The following is a 26,325-nucleotide window of genomic DNA, read 5'->3' on the forward strand; positions in this document are numbered from 1 at the left end:
TCCGTGTAAAACTACAGTTCTGCTTGTAACCCTAACCCATAGCACTGTGATCAGACTGTGGCTTTGAACCCAGGCTGTTCAGTGTGTCTTCCCACACACACACACACACACACACACACACACACACACACACACACACAACCAGAGTGACGACTCCAGTCAGCCTGATGTCTAAAATACTGAAGCACCAACCAAAACCAATCTTTAAACCAATCTGCCATAACACCAGGTATCAATAACACTCCCAGAAATATCGGTTCAGATAACTTTCTAAACTCCAGTCAGACTGCAGCTGCAGCTGGTTTGCATGGTATTTTTTGTTTTGTGGGAATTTTCCAACTTCCAGCACACTAAAAAGGAAATGTGCTCACTAGCGCCCCAGGGTGGTCACTGATGAACTCCAAATATAAAGGAGGTTAGATGCTGTGAACGCTAAAGGCATTACTGCACTTTATCCAGAGTAAGTCATAAAGAGTCAGCAGGTTATGAGACTCTCTGGACCGTCTCTCGACCTCTGACCCCGGGCTTCAGCTGATGAGCTCTTGTCGAATGAAATCCACCTGGTCAGCTGGTTGGAATAATAAAGTTATATAAAATCCGGCTGACAGTACTTCACTTTAAAAAATCAGGGCATGTAGCTGACACTCTTATCTAAAGCAGCTTTAAGAGAGTGAGGAGTCTGCTGTCCTGCTGAAGGAAACAGTGATGTTAACAGACAGCATGCTGGCAGCTGGTGGAATTGAATTGGGGATTTTCTGGTCACAGTCCTGCTCTCTAACCACTGGACCACACTGCCTGACCAAAGTCTCCAATTGATAACCTGCTGTTGAATGACATCCACCATGTGAGCTGGGTGAAATAACCACAGCTCACTAATAAACACATAGATGCTCTGATACGGAGCCTGCAGCCTCAGGACATTTCTACACTTTCTACTCTTTTCTACACACATCAAGATTTCCTTTGTTGTCATTGTACAAGTGCAATCACAGCTCCCTGAGTTTGATGTATAACAAACTAAACAATACTCAAAAAGTAAATCAAGTAAAATAAGATAAATAAAAACGGACTGCAAAAAACACAGTGTGCAAAATGTATTGCCAAAAAAATAAATAAATAAATAAAACTCAGAGTGACTTAAAAACTGAGGTGAAGCTGCAGGACTCGAACCTGCAACCTTCTGATTACAAGACAGTCTCTATGGAAAGGAGTCCCACCATGTCAACTGTAAACGGGAATGTGGTTGAAAATGAAAGTTCAAACCTCTTCCACTGACCTCAGATCAGTTCAGATTTCTAATGTAAAGACTCCTTCAGTAACTCAGTAGCTCAGAGTCACAGACCTCAGATCAGTCCAGACTGCAGCCTCCAGCAGACCGGTAGTGAACAGAGATTGTGTAGAGGTAAGACTCTCCACTCTGGAGCGTAGGATCCAATCCGCCAGAGAGCAGGAGACAAATCAAAATAAAACGCTGATATCCTATACTGCTAGGCCTACTTCAACCTTCAAAATAAAAGCACCAACCAAAATAACATAAAAAATCACAAAATACATCAACCGAAAAGAACGCAAATAAATCGGGAAAAACAAACTGAAAACAAAATAAAAGCACGAAGCAAAAAAAAAACAAAAACAGAAGACTAAAGACGAACCAAACAAAAACAACTGAAATTAAAACTCAAACAAAAAAACAAACTGAAATCTAAAACAAAAGCAACAACTGCAATAAAACCAAAAGAAAAATCTCACCATCTGAGGTTACTAAGATTTAAATAGCCTATCTTTAAAGTATTTCCACATACCTTTATATTCAACTTTATGTTAAATTATTATTATAATCCTCCAGTGGAGAGTTTTAGTGTCACATGATGGTCTAAATGTCACACACTGTACACACAGACACATATATGTTAACACACACATCATATACCTTTGTACACCTTACATGACACACACACACACACACACACACACACACAGCCACTGCAGGAGTTGCTCCTGCTGTCATGCAAACTACCTGTAGGCTAATTAACCTGTATTCCACACGGGGGCAGTACTGCATAGGACATTAGAGGCTTCCTCAAATCATGACATCACCACCTGTTATATGTGGAAAAAAGGCTATTTTTATCAGGCTCACTTTGCTCAAAAATTGTTAATTAGGAGCATATCGCTTGTTACAGCAACAACTTGACTTCTCTAATGTAGGCATGGTAAATAGTCTTTTTTTTCATAATGTCCTTTTTATGTCCTGTGTCTTTATCACTTATAATTTTGTAGCCTTTGCCTCTTTTTTAATTTTTATTCTCATTTTGTCTCCATTTCCTTATTTATTCATTAATCTTATTGTTTTTTTTAAAGCACATTGTAACGGCTTTTTTTTTTTTTTTTTGAAAAGTACTATATAAAGTTTATTATTATCATCACCATCGTTAGGCTATTATTATTATTACCTGGGTGCTAAGACCTGCATTCCAGCTAGGTCCAAGGAACCATCAAAATTCAATTTAATTCAAATAAATTCAAATCAATTTTATTGTTATTCCACCTGACACAAAAGCACAGTGAATAAAGGAGTAAGACAACTATTGTATGTAACACTGTGCCTTGTATTTGCCTATACTGTCCATACAGGCAACACAAGGCGCAGTTCAATCAACAGCAGTCCATAAAAGTGACTGGTGCTGCACAGAGGTCCAGAGTTACAGTATTAACAGAGTCCAGGATGGTGCAGAGTAAAGTTTAAACTGACTGACTGCATGGGGCATCAGATAGACATGATGCTGCTGGCTGGGTGTAAAGTTCAGACAGGTGAAGAAAAGTTCACTAGTGTGTGTGTGTGTGTGTGTGTGTGTGTGTGTGTGTGTGTGTGTGTGTGTGTGTGTGTGTGAATCAGTGAGTTCACCAATATCATGAAAAAACAGGAATCATAGCTCATCCGGAATCAATGCCAAATTAATGTATTTTCTATCTATCTATCTATCTATCTATATCTATCTATCTAACTATCTATCTGTCTGTCTGTCTGTCTGTCTGTCTCTGTCTGTCCATCTATCTATCTATCTATCTATCTATCTATCTGTCTATCTGTCTGTCTGTCTGTCTCTGTCTGTCTGTCCATCTAGCTATCTATCTATCTATCTATCTATCTATCTATCTATCTATCTATCTATCTATCTATCTATCACTGGCGAAATAACAGAACCATTGGCACTGGTCTCCAAGCACGCGCCATAGAAACCAACTGTTTGGCTGAAAAAAAAAAAAAAACCCCCAAAAAAACACTACCTAACTTGCTTTTGGCTGATGAGCCCTAACGAGCCTGGGCGGAGCTCCAGGATACAGCACAGCTTCAACTCTTTTACAGCCTTTAGTTTTTGTCATTTTAACCATTAGTTATCCAGTCAATTAAAGTTTGAGTCATGCAGTGATCAGTGTGAAGTGAACAGGGGTTTGGACAGACAGACTGCCGCGCGCAACGCACTGAGCAGCGGGCAACGTGGGTGCTGCAGCCCGGCTGTGTGGTTCAGACATTAGGTAACCCGGCCGTAAGTAGGTTAACATCATTTGGGACGGTTTCAAAGTTTGTTCTAAGCACAAATTTTGGTCAATATTTACAGAGGGGGGTTAGTGATTAACCGGCAGACTTGCAACATCTGTGATCAGTCCCGGCGCTCCGCACTCTGCGCCGCAACATGCTCAGCGTCCGGGCTTGGAGAGCTGTGGGTCCGCTGTGCAGAGGAGGTCACCTCACAGTATGGACCCGGACCCGGACCCAGACCGCTGCTCCCAGGCTGGACCTCAGCGGCATCTACCCGCCCATCGCCACTCCGTTCACCGCCAGAGAGGACGTGGACTATCAGAAACTAGACGAAAACCTGCAGAAATATGCGCAGATCCCGTTTAAAGGTAACAGGCCAGAACATTGCGTAAGGCAAATAACAGCAGAACATGAGATCACAACACCAAATGTATATTGAACAAAAAACGAAATTGGTGTTTTACATGCTATCTTGCAAGTCCTGACTAGCCCAGTTGAGTGAGTGGTTCCCAAAGTGTGGCGCGGGGACCTCCAGGGGTCCTTCAAAGGGTTCCAGTGGGTCCCCATCACAGTGAGGAATAGTTTAATGTCACTATTATTTCTCTCCTATGGGTTTGGACAGTGAGAGAACCAATAGGGATACAGTTGTTAATCAGGTTTGCAGTAGGCTACAGTACAGTCAGTCAGTTGTCTGTTTAGGGAGCTGCCGAGGAGACAAAGTTCACCACGGAGGAAAAAACGCAAACTTCCCACCAGGCCTGTAGGCTCCTGTAGGCAGAGTATGGAGGGAGTGTGTCGCCCCCTGGTGAATCCTCATCGTAACTGCAGTTTACCCAGGAGTTTCCTCTCAGGATTTGCACTGTCCACTGTTACAAAGCCCAGTCAGCTGCTGCTGCTACTAGCCTACTACAATTACTACTACTACTACTACAATTACTACTACTACTACTACTACTACTACAATTACTACTACTACTAATGCTACTACTTCTACTACTACTACAATTACTATTAATCAGAATCAGAATCAGAATCAGAAATACTTTATTGATCCCCGAGGGGAAATTGGGTTACATTGCAGCTGCTCACATTGTAGAGGTGAATATATACAAGCGTAGAGAAATTATAAGAAATTATAAGAAAAATAGAAATACGAAAGTAAGAAATATGTAAAATATGTGCATTATACTACAATATATAACAATGAGAATAAAAATAAAATAATAATAATAATATAGAAATAAGAGAAATAAGAATTATGTACAATATGCATCATACTCCAATATATACATACACCAGTGTAAATAATTAAATAATTAATAAGTATTGCACAGTTGAATTATTGCAGTTGAATTATTGCACAAAAAAAAAAATTGGTATTGCACAGTTAGATATAAGTTATAAGTTATGGGTTGTAACTGCTGACAGGATGAAATAAGTTCAAGAGCCAGTCTACTGACTCAGAGTGTCTGACACTCTGAGGGAGGAGTTGAAAAGTTTGATGGCCACAGGCAGGAATGACTTCCTGTGGCGCTCTGTGGTGCATCTCGGTGGAATGAGTCTTGCACTGAATGTGCTCCTGTGCTTGACCAGCAAGTCATGGAGCGGGTGGGAGACATTGTCCAAGATGCCATGTACCTTGGACAGCATCCTCCTCTGTGACACTGCCACCAGAGAGTCCAGCTCCACCCCCACAACGTCACTGGCCTTGCGGATCAGTTTGTTGAGTCTGTTGGCGTCTGCTGCCCTCAACCTGCTGCCCCAGCACACCACAGCAAACAGGAGAGCACTGGCCACCACAGACTCATAAAACATCCTCAGCATTGTCCGGCAGATGTTGAAGGACCTCAGCCTCCTCAGAAAGTAGAGACGGCTCTGGCCCTTCTTGTAGAGAGCTTCAGTGTTCTTAGCCCAGTTCAGTTTATTGTCAATGTACACTCCCAGGTACTTGTAGTCCTCCACAGTGTCCACACTGACCCCCTCGATGGAAACAGGGGTCACCGGTGTCTTGGCCCTCCTCAGATCCACAACCAGCTCCTTAGTCTTTGCCACGTTGAGCTGCAGATGGTTCTGCTCACACCATGTGACAAAGTTTCCCACCACAGCCCTATACTCAGCCTCCTCACCCTTGCTGATACATCCAACTATAGCAGAGTCATCAGAGAACTTCTGAAGATGGCAGGACTCTGTGTTGTAGTTGAAGTCCGTGGTGTAGAGGGTGAAGAGGAAGGGAGATAGGACTGTCCCCTGCGGGGCCCCAGTGTTGCTGACCACTCTGTCTGACACACAGTGTTGCAAGCGCACATACTGCGGTCTGCCAGTCAGGTAGTTGACAATCCAGGACACGAGGGGGGCATCCACCTGCATCGCTGTCAGCTTCTCACCCAGTAGAGCCGGCCGGATGGTGTTGAAAGCACTGGAGAAGTCAAAAAACATGACCCTCACCGTGCTCGCCGGTTTGTCCAGGTGGGCGTAGACGCGGTTTAGCAGGTAGATGACGGCGTCCTCAACTCCAAGTCGGGGCTGGTAGGCGAACTGGAGGGGGTCCAAGAGTGGCTTGACCATGGGTCGGAGCTGTTCCAGGACAAGTCTCTCCAGGGTCTTCATGATGTGGGAGGTCAATGCCACCGGTCTGTAGTCCTTGGAGCCAGCGGGACGCGGCGTCTTCGGCACAGGAACGAGGCAGGACGTCTTCCACAGCACGGGGACCCTTTGAAGACTCAGGCTCATGTTGAAGACATGGTGAAGTACTCCACATAGCTGGGGGGCACAGGCTTTGAGCACCCTGGGGCTGACACCATCAGGGCCTGCAGCCTTGCTTGAGTGGAGTCTCATCAGCTGTCTTCTTACATGGTCAGCTGTGAAGCACACTGTAGAGGTTACAGGTAGGGGAGGGGGAGGGGTGGAGTTGTCAGGTTGGAGAGGGCAGTCAGTCTGGGAGCCAGAGGGGGGGGAAGTGGGACCCTCAGTGGAGGATGGGGGGCTGTAGGAGGGGGGAGGGGGGGGCGATTGAGTAGATGTTGGTTGGAGGCAGACGACAGATGAGTCAAGGGGGGGCTGGGCAGGGGTAACTGTGTCAAATCTGTTGAAGAACAGATTAAGTTCGTTGGCTCTGTCCGAGCCGCCCTCAGCCCCTCTGCCGCCAGTCGGCCTGAAACCAGTGATGGTCTTCATGCCGCTCCAGACCTCTCTCATGTTGTTCTGCTGGAGTTTCTGCTCCAGCTTCCTCCTGTACTTCTCTTTAGCCTCCCGGATCTTCCCTTTCAGGTGACTTTGGATTGTTCTCACCTCTTCCCTATTGCCAGCTCTGAAAGCCCTTTTCTTTGTGTTGAGGATGGCTTTGATTTCCTTTGTTTGTTTGTTTTATTAATAGCCTACTATTACTAGCTACTACCAGGTTACTACTACTACTACTATAACCACTACTACAATTAGGCTACTACTGCTACCACTACTACTAATGCTTCTACTAGTGCTCTTACTACTACTAATAAAACAATTACTACCACTACTACTACTACTACTGCTACTACTGCTATTACTACAACTACTGCTGTCACTACTACTATTAACACCACTAATAATACCTACATTGCACATATTACTGATATTCATTGTAATATTTATACAAAGTGCAAGGTGAACTATATGCAAAAAATTGAAAATGTCAACAATAAATGAAGAAGAAAAATAATAAAATACTAAAGTGCAACAACCACAGTCTTCTGCTGCTGGGCAGTGTGAAGCCTTGCCTTGCTCAAGGGAACTTCGACGACTGGCTGAGGGGAAAGCAGTGATGATGAGTGTGTGTGTGTGTGTGTGTGTGTGTGTGTGTGTGTGTGTGTGTGTGTGTCACAGGTCTGGTGGTGCAGGGCTCCAACGGTGAGTATCCCTTCCTGACGGAGGAGGAGAGGGTGGAGGTGGTGAGGAGGGTGAGACGCTGCCTGCCGGCCGACAAGCTGCTCATGGCCGGATCCGGCTGTGAATGTAAGTCTGTGTGTGTGTGTGTGTGTGTGTGTGTGTGTGTGTGTGTGTGTGAGGGTGTTTGAGCACTACATGTGCTAAAGAACAGAGATTATATGAAGCGTTTCATTCCAAAACACTACTGCTATCATTACTACTCCTACCAGAACTACTAAATGTTGTCATGGTTTCTAAGTTAAGGGTCCCGCATAGATAATAATTTCACTAATTTAATAATTTCTTGCTTTCATGTCAGTAATTATGTGTCATGTCAAAACGTGTCATATTTTTCGAATGCAATCTTTTCGAGTGCAAGGCAACTCTTCAAAACCAGAAAAACTGACACGTACTGTGACAAAATTATTGCATGGAAATGAAACTCATTATGGAAACACATCAAAATATATGAGAAGATATTAGCTACTGCAAGAACTTTGACTTGAGAATATCTTTTGGGGGTGGAATCATCTACATTTGTTAAAAATGGAGTAATTAATTATCTAAAAATGGATAATATCGTTTTTTCGAATGAAACGCTTCATATTTTCCCCCCAACAATTAAACTCATTAAACTCTGAGTCTCTTTAGTTGAAGTACGTTACCAATCAAACGTTTGCACACACATTTTTCTTTATTTTTATTATTTTCCACATTTTAGAATAACAGTAAAGACATCAAAACTATGAAATAACACAGATGGAATTATGCAGTGACCAAAAAAGTGTCAAACAAATCAGAACTATCTTATATTTTAGATTTTTTAAAGTAGCCACCCTTTGCCTTGATGGAAAGGCAAAGGCTTTGGAAAGAAATTCATACATTGGATCAACTTCACTATTTATATTTGTCTAAGAAACACATTTCAAGTATTTAAGCAAAAGCCTTTAGATCAAACTGGCTTTAAGAGAATGAGAAACATAGAACATTCACACTTTTGACTGGTAATGTAAATGAAGATTTACAGCATTTGGGAATAATTTTATTCAGACTGAGCTTAGATCTGTACAGAATGAGATAATTGTATTGATTCCTTTATCAAGAAAAAACTGCCGCATAGAGTAAAGGTGTAGATTGGAGGGGGAGATTTCAAAGGTACGAAAGGATAAAAATAGAAACAATGAAACTTTAAACATGGCACATATCTCATATTTAATTGCTGGAATACTCATTTCTCCAGGATATCTATCCACATATCGACAGATCTGCAGATATCGCTGATAATTCAGATTCCCGTGCAAATCTGCATCATCGACTCTCGCCATATGTTTCCAATATGGATTTTAGCGACCTTGGTTTTGAGCCCATTCTGAGCCTGCATGGCGTCATTAATTTTCACGGGCTGATAATTGAAGTCAAATAGAGTCTATAACAGTTTTATGAGCTTGTAGAGCCGTTCAGGTCTGTGGCTTAATGAACGCTCAGAGAGAAGAAGAGAGACGTGCTGTAACACGCTCCACCTTCCCTCTTCCTCCTCTACGTGCTCCTGCTGTCAAAACCTCCCGGGATCTTCATAATTATTTCATATATATTTATTACATAAATATTCTAGGGACACGGGAATATTTGTTACATAAATTGTCTGGGCGCTGTGGCTGGTTCCTGTTTGTAATGCTGCTGATGTCGAAGTGAAGCTCCTGCTGCTGTAAGTCGCTCTGGATGACAGCAAATGAAAATGTAAATGTCAACTTGTTTATTTACATATGTGGAAGCAGGATTTAAATCCAGCATTAATGTTATTGCCTTTTTCTCTTCGTTTTCTCAGTTGTCACTGTTTGGTATTCAGTCTGTTTTCTGCTCTCTCCTCCGGTCTTCATCCCTCACTCTCTCTTTTCTCTCTCCTCTTTTCATAAGCTACGCGTATAAAAATTGTGACCAAGATTTCACTCCATTTATGAAGTGGGTGAGAGAAGACATATTTAAACAGTTGACAGAGTATGAATGGAGCCTCTGTATATATAAATACGTGTGTACGGGTGTGTGTGTGTGTGTGTGGCCATGGCTTTTTATTACCTGTGTTAATAGTATTCCTGTTCCTATACTCATCCCCTCCGCACACACTTATATGTCATTTTTATTTTATTTTTTCCATTTTCCACTGTATATACTGTATATAGTATATACACACACACCCATATTCATACATTCCTACGTATATACAGGTATGTATGTGTGAGTGTATAAAAGAAAGAAAGAAAAGAAATATAATTAAATGAAATAAAAGTGTGTGGGGGAGGGGATGAGTATAGGAATAGGAATATAATGAACACAGGTAATAAACAGCATGGTCACATCAGCATCACACTACATACAGATTCAATGCATTAAGAAAAAAAAAAAAATATATATATATACACTGTATACATATAACAAATGCAATGTGCAAATACACAAAACAGACTAAATGGCCTTAATAAGTAATAGTCCATATATAACATTTTATTAGGGCTGGACATTCAGTATAATCATTTACACTTTATCTAGACAAAAGGTTTTTGACTGAAGTGTCAGTGTAGATGAAACCTGTGTGTGTGTGTGTGTGTGTGTGTGTGTGTGTGTGTGTGTGTGTGTGTGTGTGTGTGCTCAGCAGTGGTGGAAAAAGTACTCAAATCATTTACTTAAGTAAAAATAGCAACACCATAAAAATACTCCAGTAAAAGTAAAAGTCCTGTGCTCAAAGTAAAGGAAAGGTATAGAAGTATTAGCAGCAAAATGTACTGAAGTATTATAGTAAAGGTCCTCATTCTTTCAGAGTGTTAAATTATTGAAGCATTAACCTGTCAGAAGTATTTTAATGTTGTCGGTCTAACTGCTCCATATACTGTTGGGGAGTTTAAACTCTAACAATGCAAGATATTTTCTGAGCTTATCGTATGTTTTGCGTGTAAAACCTTATTCTGCAAAGTAACTAGTAACTCCAGCCGGCGGATAAATGTAGCGGAGGAAAAAGTAGAAAGTCTCACAAAATGTAAATACTCAAGTAAAGTATGTAAAATACGCAAGCAGTACCTCAGAACTGGACTGAAGTACAGGACTCGAGTGACTGAACCTCCTCTGCCTCCGCCCAGCCACCGGCGCCACGGTCCGGATGACGGAGCGGATGGCGGGCGCCGGAGCCGACGCCGTCCTCGTCGTAACACCGTGTTTCTACAAGGGCAAGATGGACAGCCGCGCTTTGATCCAGCACTTCACACAGGTCAGCTTACACACACACACACACACACACACACACACACACACACACACACCGACACAGTGAAATGAGCAGCAACTCTGAGAGACGCAGATTACATTACGTTGACACAAATTATGTGAAGATTACGTTTCTCCATTATGAAAAGATTTTGTGACAACAGCAGGAATTGGACTCAACATTTTCACCTGTTTGTCACATGAAAGCTTTAGCTAATGGTTCAGTTTAGGCAGCAGATTGGGGTGAGGTTAAGGTTTTGCTCATGGTTAAATAAGAAAAAGTTTTACCAAAAATAAAAACTTCTCTCCCAGTAGAAAACTTGTCATGAGTCATGACCTATTTCAATATCAAACTCATTATGTACAAATTTTGTGCTCATTCACAAAATTTCCTGAGACCAGGCCGCACACCCCCTTACATACATACAGGGAATCAGTCCATTTACTTTACCTTTTTGTTTTCAAAATTCAACCAACCTCCAGTATTGTTTTTTAACCATCAGGGAAGGTTTGCTGAGCATTTGCACTCTTTCACCGCAGCGTCCTGCTTTACATTCACACACATCCTCACATTCACACCTGGCAGCTGCCAGTATACTTCATATGGTATACTATATGGTACATGAGTACACATGAGTGAACATTATATGTGTGTGTGTGGGGGGGGGGGGGGGGGGGGGGGACAGAGCTTTACCCTGTATGATTCTCATCCATCTGTGGATGGTGAGGTTTTTGACCAAGAGGAGAATCCATGATTCTCATCTGCCTTGGGCAGTGAGATCTGACATAAATATGAGATCAAGAGTAGAATCAGGAAGGACAGCGGAAAAGAAAATTAAAGAAAAACATATGGGTTCACTCACAATGTGCAGCTAAAAGTGGGAGTATTTTTTGTGTTCTTTTATCTTTCTATTTCACTTGATTTTATTTTTTTAATGTAGTGCATTTTGCTTGTTCTTTTATATGAATTTTATCTTTTTATCTTTTTATCTGTCTTTTATTGATGTAAAGCACTTTGAGCTGCATGTTGTGTATGAAAGGTGCTATACAAATAAAGGTTATTATTATTATTATTATCATTATTATTATTATATGTTATCTATACAAATATATTATCAAATCGATTTTTCTCAAATTTATTTTCTTATGAAATACTACTCAGCCTCTAGGCCTCCTCTGAAAATGAATCAATTGAAACAACCTGAAAAGGTCAAATCATTCTTTGGTCAAACTGTTCACCACCTGTGACGGCATTGCTTCATTTTCAGGGGTCACCAGCCAAAAAAGTTGAGAACCACTGGTCTACTGGTGGCCAGAGTTGGGGGTTACGTGCCTTGCTGAAGGGCACCTCGACAGGGATTGTTGAGCAAGGGGAAAGCATTTCTCATTCACTTTCCCCACCCACATTTTCCTAGCCGGTTGGGGATTTGAACCGGGAAGGTTCCAGTCAACAACCAGTTTCTCTCACCATGAGGCTGTTAATTGTCATGTAGTGTGTTGATGTTTTTCACAGATATTTCTCAGCAGTTGTCTCGCTGTCTTGTTGTTTCTCAACATAGTCTCGCGAGGCCAGACCAACATCAGCCAAATCTGATTTATAGCTGCGATAACCAAAATTTTCTGACCACTAGAGGGCGACAGAAACCACAACACATTTAAATAATGCTAATAATAAATAACACACAGCAAAGCCACTGCACTACAGAGGCCTACTAAGGACATGCATTGCAAAGCACAATGCATAAAGCCTAATATATTGGATATTGATTTATATCATTATGTCTCAATGAAATCTCCAGGTAGCACACATTAGTTTCAGGATTGCATGACCTTGGTATTATAAGGTTCTATCTGACCTTTTTGTCAAAACTGAGTTAGTCGCATGAACCTATTCTATGGGTGCCTGTTGACATATGTGTGGTGTTATTTTTTGAAAATAATGATTTTTGAGTCTGTAATTTCTAAAACAAAATGACCCATCTCCATTTAACTCAATGGATGCTGAAAACTTTGAAGCTCAATATATCTCAGAACTATCCTGAAGGCAGACAGAACCTTATAATTCTAAGCGTTGCAGGTTTAACAGGGTTTCTCGCTTGCATATTAAACCCTTATAGAGGTCGTGCTCAGCATCGCTCCACAGTAGCTGTCGAGGAAGTGGACGGTGTTATTCAGGGGTTGTACCCGGGTCTCTCTGTCCCCCCCTGCAGGTGGCCGACAGCAGCGCGGTGCCGGTGGTCCTGTACAGCGTGCCGGCGAACACGGGGCTGGAGCTGCCGGTGGACGCTGTGCTCCGCCTGGCCCAGCACCCCAACATCCTGGGCCTCAAGGACAGCGGAGGAGACGTAAGCATTCAGAATCTATTATTTCTCCAGGTACCGGGAACGAATTTGGAATTTGTACAGTAAAGGACTTAGTTTTGGCGGCTTTGACAGCTAACAGTAACAGCTAAAACATACATTCAGACAGGAAGCAAGATGGATTTTTGCTTTACTTCCATGAGTTTCATCAACTGACTTCACTGATAAGTTATAATAATGATAAAATTTGGTGTGACGACATGCAAGCAGGTTAAAAACATGTGACACAACCAAGGATGTTATAGTTAACTGAAACTAAAAGTGTAGGCATGAAATATAGGTATGAAAAAACATTTTAGTAAACTGAAATCAAAATAAAAACGAAACCTAAAAAAGAAAATGAAACTAAACAGAAAGTCTCCTGAAATAAAATCATAATGAACCTTTTGAATATCCTGTAATTGTTGCTGTTAGTTTTCCCAAGAAAAAAAAAAAACAACATTTATGAAGTGTGAAGTTTTTCTGTATTTATTCTTCCTCGTCACTTTAACATTATGAAACAAGCCCACGAACAAAGCATTTATTTGTTCAAATGCGATTTTGCAATATAAAAGAAAATCACTTTGGTTTAATCCAAACAGGCATTTGCACATTGATTGAACTGAACCCTTCTGTTCAAAGCAAACGATTATCCTCCTTTTACGCATCGCACCTCTGTTCAGTCCAAACAATTATCCTGTTACTGAAATAATTACAACGCCTACCTCTGTTTATCCCTGCAGAGGCAGGAGCATTTATAGTTACCTCTGAACAACACACATCCCAATAAAAACGGTCATGAACACATGAAATATGACATATTAACACTAATTATTTTGTTTCTATATTTGTCACAAAAATGTATGACATTGATTAAGAAGACAAGTTTATGGAATTAATGGATTTTAAGATACTGTCTCCTGTCCTCACAATACTTTCTGTTGGATTAATAACAATTATCTGATTCCTTAAAGTAATAATCAACATTTTCATAAAAATAGATGACCATTTTGCTACTCTCTATCACCGATTCTCTAACACAACAGTGATCCAACCTACAGTATATCCAATTCATGAAAGCTTTTGCTGTTCTAAACAGCCGGTGTCTGATACCCCTTTTCGACCAAGGCAGTTCGAGGGCCGGTTCGGAGCCGGTGCCTAATCTCAAACCAGTTCTTCGCGTTTCGACAGCCAAAGAACCGGCTCTCGGCCAGGAAAACTGGTTCCAGAGTGGCACCGACACTTTGCTGGTCTAGAATAAAGAACCGCTTACGTCAGGGGCTGGGGGCGGGATTATTGTGACCAACCAAAACCAACAAGACCAAGAAGACCGCCAATTGTTAAAAAAACAGAGCTTCATGGACATGGACTTGAAATCGTGTTTGGATGCCAGTGAAGGCTCGCAAAATCAGGAGCAACACTTGTAGAGAGACATAGTCCGCCACTAGGTTCCAACTGGTGGAAAGGGGGTATAGACGCACAGGAAGTGATGCGTTTCCAGTTGGCTTGTAAGAAACAGAAGAATAAGAACTGGGTAGTTAGCATGAGCAGTGATAGCCACCATGGCTGAACAGACAAACAATAGAGAAACTCAAACTGCATCAACAGAAAATCCAAGCTCCGCCCCCACACTGTTTGATTGACAGGTGATCTGTGGGAAGTGCAGTGCAGAAACACCACAGTGAGGCTGAGGGACAAAGATGGAGACTGAATAAAAAAAATAATCTTTAACATTTCAATATAGAAGAATTAACAGCATCAGGACGCAAACGAATACAGACAGAAACTCTTCGCACCACATGGGGAATTAGAGATTATGTTTATGAGTTTCTCCAGGATAATAGACAACGATAATGAGGCTAATAATAAAGGCTAATGGGTAATAATGAGTATTTTTCTACCACCGGGGTGGACAGTAGCCTCTGCTGTGATGTTATTTTTCCAGCGGAGAGAGCTGTATATCTAAATAGCTGGGGTACTCAGGCTTTCATGAGCGCCCAGCAGGAGCTCTTATAATAACCTGATTGATTGACTGATCAATTACAGTGCTGTGTGTTTGAAATGACTGATAGGGGGAGACTGACTGACACCCGGTGGTTAAAAATAGACCCTCCCCAGCCGCGGCGATGGAGACCGAAACCGGAGGCTGGAGGTTTTCCCTGCGGAGTTTCATCTTCGTGTGGAGGAGAGTTGGGGGGAGGAAAAAAGGAGTCGTCTTTCGCTCCCTTTGAACATTTCAACATTTCAGGTTTATTTGGATACGGCCCTTCATATCCGGATTGACAAAAGAGAATGAAAAAAGGCAAACAAAATAGGGAGCCCATCAATTATTCATGAGCCTCTCCCATCCTCCTCCTCCTTTTGAAGTTGCCTCCTCTTTTTTGTTCTCACTTGGGACTTGTCTATATTCTCTCTCTCTCTCTCTCTCTCTCCATCTCTCTTTCTCCCTCACCACCTCTCTCCCCCCCAAAAAAACTTCAATCCTGTGAAGAGTCAATGCTCGTCTCAATTTGAGCGATTTGTTTACCTTGTGAGATGTTGGGTTTGTCGTTCGCTCTGTGACGGCCCCCCCCCCCTGGGACTGAAATATTATCAAATATTAGTCCTGACAGCAGGGAGGAGCGATGACAAAGAAACGCTCCTCTTTTTACCTTCTTCTCTCTCTCTCTCTGTGTCTCTTTCCCTTTTTCATCCATTCCTCAGATCACACGGATCGGCCTGATTGTTCACAAAACCAGAACGCAGGATTTCCAGGTGTTGGCCGGCTCAGCGGGGTTTCTCATGGCCGCCTATTGTGTCGGTAAGAACCGTGAAACAGAAGACCAACCGCTCTGTAGTTCCTCAGCGGGAGGGATCGCTGCCTGCAGGTGCGATCACACCTCCGGTTTGTTTTCTTTGGTCTGAATCAGAGTGGAAAAGTTGACTTTGTTGCATATTTGTATGCGGTTGATTTAGCTTCACGCTGCACAATTACAAACAAACCAGATCTTGTAAACAAAAGTCACATGACTCACAAGTATAGCTTGTTTATGGGACAGAGCTTGGTAACCTGTCATCCTGCCAGGTTAGAGATTTTGGCGGTAGAGGAGTCAAAACCACAGAACTTGAATGGATAGAACGGTCCTTCCATTGTTTGCCATGGGGTAATTGGGCTAGCACAGCATAGAATGGCAATTATGGAATTTTAAGGGTTAGTTGCTATGGCGACAACACGGTCTGGGCATCAAAGCCGTAAAGTCTGTCACACTTGCTTGAGAACTGTGCAGATGAGTCTATTAGCAAACTGTCAAAACTCAACTGAAAGCTAACGTTAGCGACGAGGCTAACGTAGCTTTATCACAGACTGGACTTCTCTCTCTAGCTCTTCTAGTCAACATTAGCATGTTAGCAATCCATGGCAGCAAGTGGACAGAGAAGCTGCTTTGGCTCTTGCTGTAAAACCTCTCACCTGGCTGTAAGTCGGTTTATACAGAAGCTATATATCCCAATGATTCACATAAAAATGGCTGCCGCTCTGACCGTCCTGGAACATTGATTTAAATGGGAATGACCGTTCTATCTATTCAAGTTATGTGGTCAAAACAAGTCTGACTCTGTAATGCATGATGGACTTGTCTGTGCTCTTTGCTGTAATTTCCCCTCTCTGGTGTTCATACTAGGTAAGAACACATGAAGAAATAGCTGAATATGAGCATCAGTCCAGACTGCAGTTTGTTCTGCTAGGCTTTCTAAGCATGAGGAACTACTGGCTATTAGATGTCAACATCAGTCTCCTTAGACCCATAATCCCTTGCGTTTTGGGGTTGTTTCCTCTAGTTGGTTGGATTATGTTCTCTTAGTGAATACCTTAGTTCTTTATTCTTTATTTGGATCCCCATTAGCTTCCACAAAGTGGTCGCTAGTCTTCCTGGGGTCCACACAAAAACAACAACAATAAAAAGACAATTTGAAATCACACAGTATCAACAAGAAAAAGCCATATAAGCCAAATATAAAAATCAGAAAATAAATGAAATGACTCTACACATAAAACAATAAATAGCAGTAACCTATAATGGAAACAAAAGCAAAATTGTCACAAACACACGGCACCAAAAAAATAAATAAAAACAAACAAAAAGGTTCCAAAAGAGCAACAACGCAATAAATTTGAGATTCGTCAATTTTTAAAGTTCTCTTGTCAGAGGACTGAGACTCGCATTTCAGACATAAAAAATGTAATTAAATGACTGATGTTTGTCTGATTATACTGTAAGAAAAGTTGATATAATGGATTTATAATCTGCTTGTTATGCATCACAATGTACTTCAGGTACAGTGTTTCTATATGTTTTTCCCCTTAATCTCTCCAGAGAGAGTTTTTACTGGAGGTGAATGTTCCTTCTCATCATCGACCTGCTTCATAGCGTTCATAGCGTTACACACATTCAAACCCGGTGGCGGTCGAGTCGAGTGTCTCTGGGATTGGAACCAGCAACCCTGCGGACCTGAGCTTGCTTCTGTATCTTTAGCTTAGAGAGAAACACGTTTGGTCGCGTTTCGCCTCACGACTAGAGAAGACGCTGTAGACGACGGTGATGCTGTGATGAATTATGATGTGAGCTGTTCTGAATTCTCCTGTATAACTCACCTGCTTGGTATGTCAGCCACGTTCGATGTACTGTAAGCACGGATTAGATAACACATTGGGGGATAGGCATCAATATGATGCTCAGGAACCTAATGAGTCATGTTCTCCCTCTCACAGCCCTGTCAAACACACCGTCACACACACACACACGCACGCACACACACAGTCACACACGCATACACACATGCACACGCAGCTCTCTGATCTTTGCTCCCTGACGTGTTCTCATCTCCATAACTGAAATATGGGAGTAATTGGCTGTATGTGTGTGTGTGTGTGCGTGTGCACGCACGTGCTTGTGTACTGTATGTATGGGAGTGAGTGAAAGGTAGTGTGTGTGTGTGTGTGTGTGTGTGTGTGTGTGTGTGTGTGGGAGAGTGAGTGACTGACACAGCTGATGCAGTGCGAGGATCTGCAGAAAGGTGGAGTAACAACACTGATAGATTGATGTGATAATATGTCCATATGTGTGTGTGTGTGTGTGTGTGTGTGTGTGTGTGTGTGTGTGTTTGATCAAGTTTTGATGTCTGAATTCGCACTCTCAGAACAGCCCCCCCCCCCCCCCTCCCTCCCTCCCTCCCTCCACTTCCCTGTTCCACCCTCAGGATGCGGGCAGGAAGGGGGCGGGCCGTCTGTCAGTCAATCAAAACATCCAAATGGAACGCGAGGGCCTTAAAAGCTGTCACTGGACGCGGAAGTGGGTGGGGGTGGGGGTGGGGGTAGGGGTGGGGGGGGGGGGGGGGGGTCTGCTGGCCTGTCAATCACCAGCGTTTAAGGCAAGCTCTCTCCCCGGCGGGCCAGAGAGCCGGCCCGCTGCCTCTGTGGACTCAGACAGCAGATCCGCCGATCAGCCGCCGCCGCCTCGCTCCAAGGCCACGGGGGCCGACTCGCCGCAGTCTGCGCTTTCCACCGGCAGACAATAGACGATGAGATGTCACTCTGAAAGGCAACGCCGCCGTGCCGGCTGACAACAAGATGTTATTGAATCTTGCTCTGTAAATAAAAAGCCTGTGTCCCGTCTGTCAGGGAAACAGGCAAAACGAGAAAGAACGCCGGCGGGCTAGACTTGTTCATTATTCAGATGCTGCAAAATGTTCATGTTTGATAATGTATAGTGTATTGGTGGTAAATCATTTATGACTGTGTGTTGACAATAGGAATGTAACTCCTAGGAGAGTAGTGGATGCGAGTTTTGCTTATAATCAGATAGAAGATGTGTCTCAGTCCATCCTGTTTCTCATTATCTGGGTTTCGGATCTTTCTACTCTACACCAATTTAAAAATATGTTCATAAAACTCCACAAGGCTCAGGCTTACTGCGCGCATTTCCAACTTACTGTTATCTGATGGGTTTTTGTTCCATTGCATTGATGGACTATATAACACTAGGGCTGGGGGATATGGTTGAAATCAATATCATGATAATCATAAGGATTTTTCTTGATATCAATATATATCACGATATGGCTCACATGCAAAATCACGTTAAATAATCAAATGAATGTTCATCTCATTGAACCGAATGGTGATGTTAGGTGTGATGTCAAACAAAACTGAAATTTTCAAATAATATTCCTACCATTCCTCATTTTATGAGAGTTTTTAAGTCAAATTTGCTTGTCATCATCAATTTAGACAGCAGAAATGTGTGTCACGATATTAAAATATCTTCATATCATCACGATATGATTCCACTGAAAGACGATAAACGATAATATTGAATTATCGCCCAGCCCTATGTAACACACAGCCCAGTGAGCAATTTTACGTTGATTAGATGTTTAAAACACATCTAAATGGCCCATAGCCGTCTAGGCTAAATTAAGTTTAAATGGGGTTGAAAAGTGAAAGTTTATTAGATGTCTATACATAGACAATATTATCCTGGACTATATTAGAGCTACGCATAGACGCAATGTTGAAATTACTTCTTGTGCTCAGATAATTATCTTGTAGGCTAGTCTACAGGACTTCTCTTGTGCATATATTTGGTATTTACAGATGTTTATTCTTTGTAATAATGTATTTACTGCTTGGTCTAAAATAGGTCTGTACATAGCCGTAATGATCCTGGGCTATATGAGAGCTAAAGCATAGACGAGACGTTGAAATCTTGTCTTTTGCTCAGTGGGAGCAGTTGTTGTGTGAAAACCTCATTACTTGAGTTTAATGTTTTCACATCAGTTGAAGGGTGATTCCTCTTTTGGTTGAGAAAGCTCTCCGACCTCTTGGGCTTATGAGACTGCTTTCAAATCCCCAGTGGATAAATTCAAAAGTGCGTTGCCATCAAGCTAAAGACGAGGCCGCCTCTAGCTTGATGCTCCCAGAAGACAGTGTTGATGTCAGTGACTGTATGAAATATTCTTTAAACAACACGGCATCTGAAGGAAAACACTGTCTTTTGTGCTTTTGCGCGTTGTTGCATCTTGTTTGTTTGCGACTCTTATGCTTCTCTTGAGGCTCTTCTCTCTTGGCTAGGTCTCCCTTGAAAAAGAAATTCTTAATCTCAGTGGGTCCAACCAGATTAAATGAAGGTTATATACAGATACAAATTTTCAGGGCGCAAATAAGCCTTCAGATCGACTTAATAGTGTATGATGACAAGACTGGCTGCAGTTTCACCTGAGTGTATCCAGTGTTTATTATGTTGTCATGGTGGCGTCTGTCTGTTTACACATTCTTGTAAATGCAATAACAATACATGATAAAATCTTATGATATGATTAGAGTTCATATTAATACTACCCATGTATTTCCCACCAATGATCAGACATGACAGAATTTAATTTTGCAAATAGTGTGAATCTACAGCATCTCAATTAGAGCAGATAGGAGGCTCTTCTCTGTCCACCTTGTGATTTATGCTGATAAGACAGTTGGATTTTAACAGTAAAATCTTCTCTCTCTAGTGCAGTTTTCAAGAGTAACTAAACACCAAACCCAAATCTGTGTAAATCCTTACATCTAATGGTAAAAAGCATGCTACTGAAATTGCCATCTGCTATTGGCTGATCTCAGATGTCACCTACTATAGAGAAGAACAGGTTTTCTATCATTTATATTTGCCTCCTGTAACTGTTGACGGTCCGGTGTGTGTCCAGGTGCGGTGGGCGGTGTGTGTGCGCTGGCCAATGTGCTGGGCCGGGAGGTGTGTGAGCTGGAGCGTCTGTGTGTGTCCGGTCGCTGGGAGGAAGCCAGAGCCATGCAGCAGCGCCTCATCGAGCCCAACGCCGCCGTGAGTAACATCTGCCGCTACGCTTTCAGCCACAGCAACTTAGCAAAGCTCCTCAACCTGTTCAGCCTGCGACTCGATCCCACAAACAGACTGACGTTCTACAAACATTTCTCTGAAGCAGAGCTGCTCTGGAGCCAGAAATAATCTAGGGCTGCAACTAACGATTATTTTCATTGTCGATTAATCTGTCGATTATTTTCTCGATTAATCGATTAGCTGTTTGGTCTATAAAATGTCAGAAAAAAGTGAAAAATGTGGATCAGTGTTTCCCAAAGCCCAAGATGACGTCCTCAAATGTCTTGTTTTGTCCACAACCCAAAGATATTCAGTTTACTGTCATAGAGGAGGAAAGAAACCAGGAAATATTCACATTTAAGGAGCTGGAATCAGAGAATTTTGACTTATTTTTCTTAAAAAATTACTCAAACCGATTAATCGATTATCAAAATAGTTGGCGATTAATTTAATAGTTGACAATTAATCGATGAATCGTTGCAGCTCTAAAATAATCGAACTAGTTAAGTAATCGTCAATGGGCGGAGCCAAAGAACCACAGTTTTTCTAAAAAATGTTAGACTGAAGCTCAGTGAAAAAGTACTAACTGAAAAGATACTAACTGAAAAAATACAATCTATCCATAGTAAGTTATCTAGGTTCAAAGTTCAAAGTTCAAATTAGCCAAGTTCAAATTAGCCATACTAGCCTATAGCTATCTAGGTAAGCTAGTAGCTAGCTGCTGACCTTCAGCATCAGAATCAGAATCAGAATCAGAAATACTTTATTGATCCCCGAGGGGAAATTGGGTTACATTGCAGCTGCTCACATTGTAGAAGTGAATATATACAAGCGTAGAGAAATTATAAGAAATTATAAGAAAAATAGAAATACGAAAGTAAGAAATATGTAAAATATGTGCATTATACTACAATATATAACAATGAGAATAAAAATAATAATAATAATATAGAAATAAGAGAAATAAGAATTCTGTACAATATGCATCATACTCCAATATATACATACACCAGTGTAAATAATTAAATAATTAATAAGTATTGCACAGTTGAATTATTGCAGTTGAATTATATTATATATTATATATTCAGCATCATAAATGCCATGGTCATGACTGAATGAAAAAAAGAAGTCATTGCTATTTATAGGTTTTATTTATTTTTTGACCAGAGTTCCTTCCTTGCCATTCAACTAACTAATGTTAACTTGCACTCCGAAAAACTGTGGTGCTTTGGCTCCGCCCATTGAGGTTTAACTTAACCGATGACTTTATTACTGCCTCAAAGAAATTTTTGTATAACTAAAACTCCAATCTGCCCAAAAGTGAAGCAGTGCCTACTTGCGATCCCTCTGTTGCAATGGCTTTTATTTTCATTTTTTATTTTTACTTTATCAATTATTGATAGATGAAAACCTTACATCTGCAAATGATCAACTTTTTCAGAAAATGGAAATTGAAATAAGAATTTCAAAGCGAGATATCCACCATTTGAAAAAAGTAACATCGACTTTGACAAATGATAGACAGCACAAAATTAACACAAATGACGGTACTTTTTAAAGGAGAGTAGGTAACTGAAGAGACAAAATAACAAAGACTGAATTTTAGAGATGTAGAATGATGAACTTCAGGTAACGACTTACGCTAAGTATAAATGTGTTTTGGAGTAGCTCTCCTCATTAACTTTCACATACACTTATTTTATGTCAGATTGCACTGCCCTATGTTACCTGAAGCCATTCAGTTCATTCATTCAGCCTTAGATCACTTCTTAGTCTACTAGTGGGCAGTTAATTTAAGATCTATGAGGAACCAGCACCTCATAATCTGCCACTTCCGGATAGAAACATGCCTGTGAGCGCGGTGGCATTTAACAGACCTTATGAATGCTATATTGAGACGCAGCATCAAACCACCTTACATCCACTAGGCCGACCTACACTCTGATATAAGGTGACACATGGTCGGGGTGTAAGTCAGTAGAAAAATATCGATCACAAGTCATAAACGTGGCTGATTGCAGTAGATTTAACTCTGCATATAACCTGCTCATTAGGGGCTAGGCGGGTAACAGCTAGATATCAATAATCAAACCCATCATCTCCCTTTTGTCATAAAGCCATTCACAGTGTGTTAGGAGAAATGTGAGCGATGTGTCTTTGAACCAAGCCTGCAGTTCTGATGGTATGGAGGCTGACTGGAGCGCTATGTTGCTAGGTGACCAGGAAGTTGGGAGTGCCCGCCCTCAAGCAGGCGATGGAGTGGTTCGGTTTCCACGGCGGCGCCTGTCGATCACCTCTTCAGCCACTCACGGAGGCCGAGGTTCAGCAGCTGAGGCGGGACTTCTCCTCCAATGGCTGGCTGTGAGGAGAGTGTGAATGTGTGTGTGTGTGTGTGTTTTTTTTTCTGTGTGTGTTCTTCATTGCAGGCAGAAGCTATCAGATCACACAGTACCTGAAAGCATTTTTTTTTTGGCCCTTCAGCCGTTCAGTCTTATGATCTGTCAGTGTGATATGGGTCAATAATTGGGGTGGGTGGGGGGGTGGGGGGGTGTAACACGAGAAGGAAGCAAGATCTGTTGCAACCTCACACTTCTCCATAAGAAGTGAACTTGAACAAATCAGTTCAAGTAGTCAATTACAATTAGTCAGTTGTATTTCATTGTAAATCCAATTAATTGATGCCAACAGCCTTTATTGGGCTAAATCACAATGCAAGTTTTACTATACGTATATAATTCTGTTTCAAAATTAAAAAGTGACACAAAAAGACAGATATCACAAACTTATTACAATTTATAGTTCTTTTCGAAGGATAGTAGGTAACTTAAATCCTTGGTTGACAAAATGATAACAGCTTTACAGACTGCATGGGTCATCTAGATTTTAGAGATATGTGGAAGCAGAGCTGCTATGGAGGCAGAAATAATCTGATTGGTTGTGTTAACCCTCAGTGGGCGGAGCCAAAGGACTACAGTTTTTCTGGCATTAGTAACATTAAACTGAAGCCCAGTGAAAAAGACAAGAGGTAAGAGAGGAGGAAGCTAATATTATGAAGCCTAGCACTCTGCTGCTAACTGAAAAAATACAATCTAGTCATTTATTTAGATTAGCTAGTTAACCTAGCTAACCTTCTGAGTTCTGTAGCCTATGCTGACCTTACATCATGAATGTCATGGTCATTGCCGTTTATATTTTTTATTTGTATTCTGACCAGAATTCCTTCTTTGCCATTCAAGTTTGCCAGTTAGCTAACTAGCACTCTGAAAAAAAATGTGGTTCTTAGGCTCCGCCCACTGAAGTTTAACTCAACCAGTGAGATTATTTCTACCTCCAGAGCAGCTCGGCCTCTGAGAAATGTTTGAAGAACTAAAACTTCAATCTGCTATGCACAGGCTTCAATCAAAGATGGCCACCGCAGGCCGCACTGACCAATAGTCTGTCGATAACGGTTCATACGACCGATACGACGATGTCTCTACAGAGACCTGCTGACCGCCTGGACCACAGGAGAGGTTGGAGGTTCATCTTGTCTAAAATACAGATATAGTATCTGTTTCTACTGTGGGATTTCAACCATGGCATCCATAGTTCTGTAGGTTATCATGTGAAAGTAGGCCTGTTGATGATATTCATACTTTGGAGTAAAATGAACTGTAATTAATCTAAAATCAACTGTGTCTCCCATGGCACTCTTTGATGTGTGAAAGTCAGAGGCCTTGATTGCCATGGTAATTACAGCAAAGAATAGCAGGTAGCCATGGCAATAAAGGCTTTCAACCTTTGTACATAAGAATTCCTTGGCTTTCTTCTACCCTTGACTCCAATAAGTACCTCCAATTAGTTACTGGCTCACAATAAAGGATATATTCTGCTATCCCCTATCAACTTGCCTGTTTCTATTTGACATCCACATTGTGAAAATTTTGACTCCAGAAACAGACGAGTTAACCGCTCGACTCTCTCTCGGCACTGGGGTCTACGATCAGCCGTTGCAAACCAACATGTTGAATGTGGAAACCGTTGCCTAGAGATCGAAAGGCGGACCACCTAGATCACCAAGTTGTGAGCCATTTTTCCTGTTTTTCAGAGGGTTAATGTTAATCCCCCTCCCCCTACCCTGAGGTGCCCTAATGAGGGGAGTAGGGGTACTGATTACCCAGGGCCCCAGACGGACAGAGGGCAGCTGAAGTGTCGGGACTAAAATGCCTTTTGTGGTCCTCAAGTTTATATTTCTAAATCTTTTAAACAGGGTTTGATTGAAATCTACAAAACTGCAAACAAAACGTTCTCAAAAATATAATGTAGCAACTGTTATGTCGTCCGAGACAAAGCAGAACAAACTAAGTAAATACATAAAATTTGTCTTGGTTTTTCCTGTGCAGACTAAAACAAAATCGTCCCCACTAGACAGATTTTGAGCAGGGGACGGCTGGTGAAAGTTTGGTCATGACAGCTGATTAGAGAACAAAACCCATCGGTTCAGTCGGGGATGTGTCCGATATTTGATCAATAACTGAATGTGTGGAGTTGTGTTTGAGTTGTGGATGTGTAGACGTGGATGTCTGTCATTGATGGAATAAAGGTGGTCGAAGAGGAAAGTGGCCCGCTCCAAGGCTGCGTGTGGGCAAATAAGATACAATACTGCAATACAATACAATGGGAGCTTACAATATGCCATTGTGGTTGTATTTGTCATTGTAAAAGAGTGTCAAGAGGCCAAACTGCTACACACTGCCTTATGTGAAAGCTGCTGTACCATGGGAGAGGCATCATGTCTGTGCAACACTTGAAAAAAAACATATAAACCTTTTTTTATGTTAAGCCACCTGTCCAAGCATTTCCAATGGCATGAGTTGAATTATTTTCAGTTATTCGTCGGTAAAAGTTTCCAAGGTTGGTCTCTGGCATTGGTGTAGTGCTTCAAATTTTTGACAAAGAACAAAATAAAGAAAAATTTCCAAGAACATCTTCAATGCCTGTGCCGTTATGTTTCATACGCTGCTTATCTTTTTAAGTGCTTTCCTTCCAAGGCCAGCAAGAGGGAGAGAGAAAGAGAGAGACGGGGAGAGAGAAATAATTGTGGCATTTCTTTGCTATTCTTTATCATTTCATATCACTGCTGCTGCAGACAACACACATAACTCTTTACTGATAAAATTTTGACTTTCCTGTGTAACTTAAATTTACTGTTAACATTATTTGTATGGCATGCCTTGACCCTTGCACCCCTGAAGCTGGTTGAAACCCTGTTGTGTGATTTCAGCAGTCTGTAGGCAAGGCAAGGCAAGGCAGCTTTATTTGTATGGCACATTTCATACACTGGGGCAATTCAAAGTGCTTTACAGAGTGATAAAAATACAGTAAAGGTAAAAGATTTACAATTTAAAAAGTGCAAAAGTACAGACAAGAG

The 26,325-nt window shown here is 41.6% G+C and overlaps 1 protein-coding gene across 1 annotated transcript; it reads left to right on the forward strand.

Annotated features, from left to right (window-relative positions):
• The first annotated feature begins 3,432 nt into the window (after positions 1-3,432).
• Positions 3,433-23,481, forward strand: hoga1 (4-hydroxy-2-oxoglutarate aldolase 1). Its single transcript, XM_071512597.1, has 8 exons — positions 3,433-3,537; positions 3,621-3,909; positions 7,400-7,528; positions 10,570-10,697; positions 12,904-13,038; positions 15,736-15,832; positions 20,764-20,897; positions 23,131-23,481. Exons 2-8 carry the CDS (start codon positions 3,696-3,698, stop codon positions 23,278-23,280), a joined length of 987 nt encoding a protein of 328 aa, XP_071368698.1. The 5' UTR covers positions 3,433-3,537; positions 3,621-3,695; the 3' UTR covers positions 23,281-23,481.
• The last annotated feature ends 2,844 nt before the right edge of the window (positions 23,482-26,325 follow it).

This window comes from Centroberyx affinis, unplaced genomic scaffold, assembly GCF_046629955.1.
Source record: "Centroberyx affinis isolate AG114_WGS23_722 - 3 ecotype Tasmania unplaced genomic scaffold, CSIRO-AGI_Caff_v1 ptg006371l_1, whole genome shotgun sequence".
Lineage (NCBI taxonomy): Eukaryota > Metazoa > Chordata > Actinopteri > Beryciformes > Berycidae > Centroberyx > Centroberyx affinis.

Bases quoted from the DNA above. Each gene is read 5' to 3' on its own strand.
- hoga1 (XM_071512597.1), top strand. From the start codon at position 3,696: ATGCTCAGCGTCCGGGCTTGGAGAGCTGTGGGTCCGCTGTGCAGAGGA. The intron at 13,039-15,735 runs GTAAGCATTCAG...TCCATTCCTCAG, and splicing joins TCAAGGACAGCGGAGGAGAC to ATCACACGGATCGGCCTGAT. The intron at 20,898-23,130 runs GTGAGTAACATC...CTATGTTGCTAG, and splicing joins TCATCGAGCCCAACGCCGCC to GTGACCAGGAAGTTGGGAGT.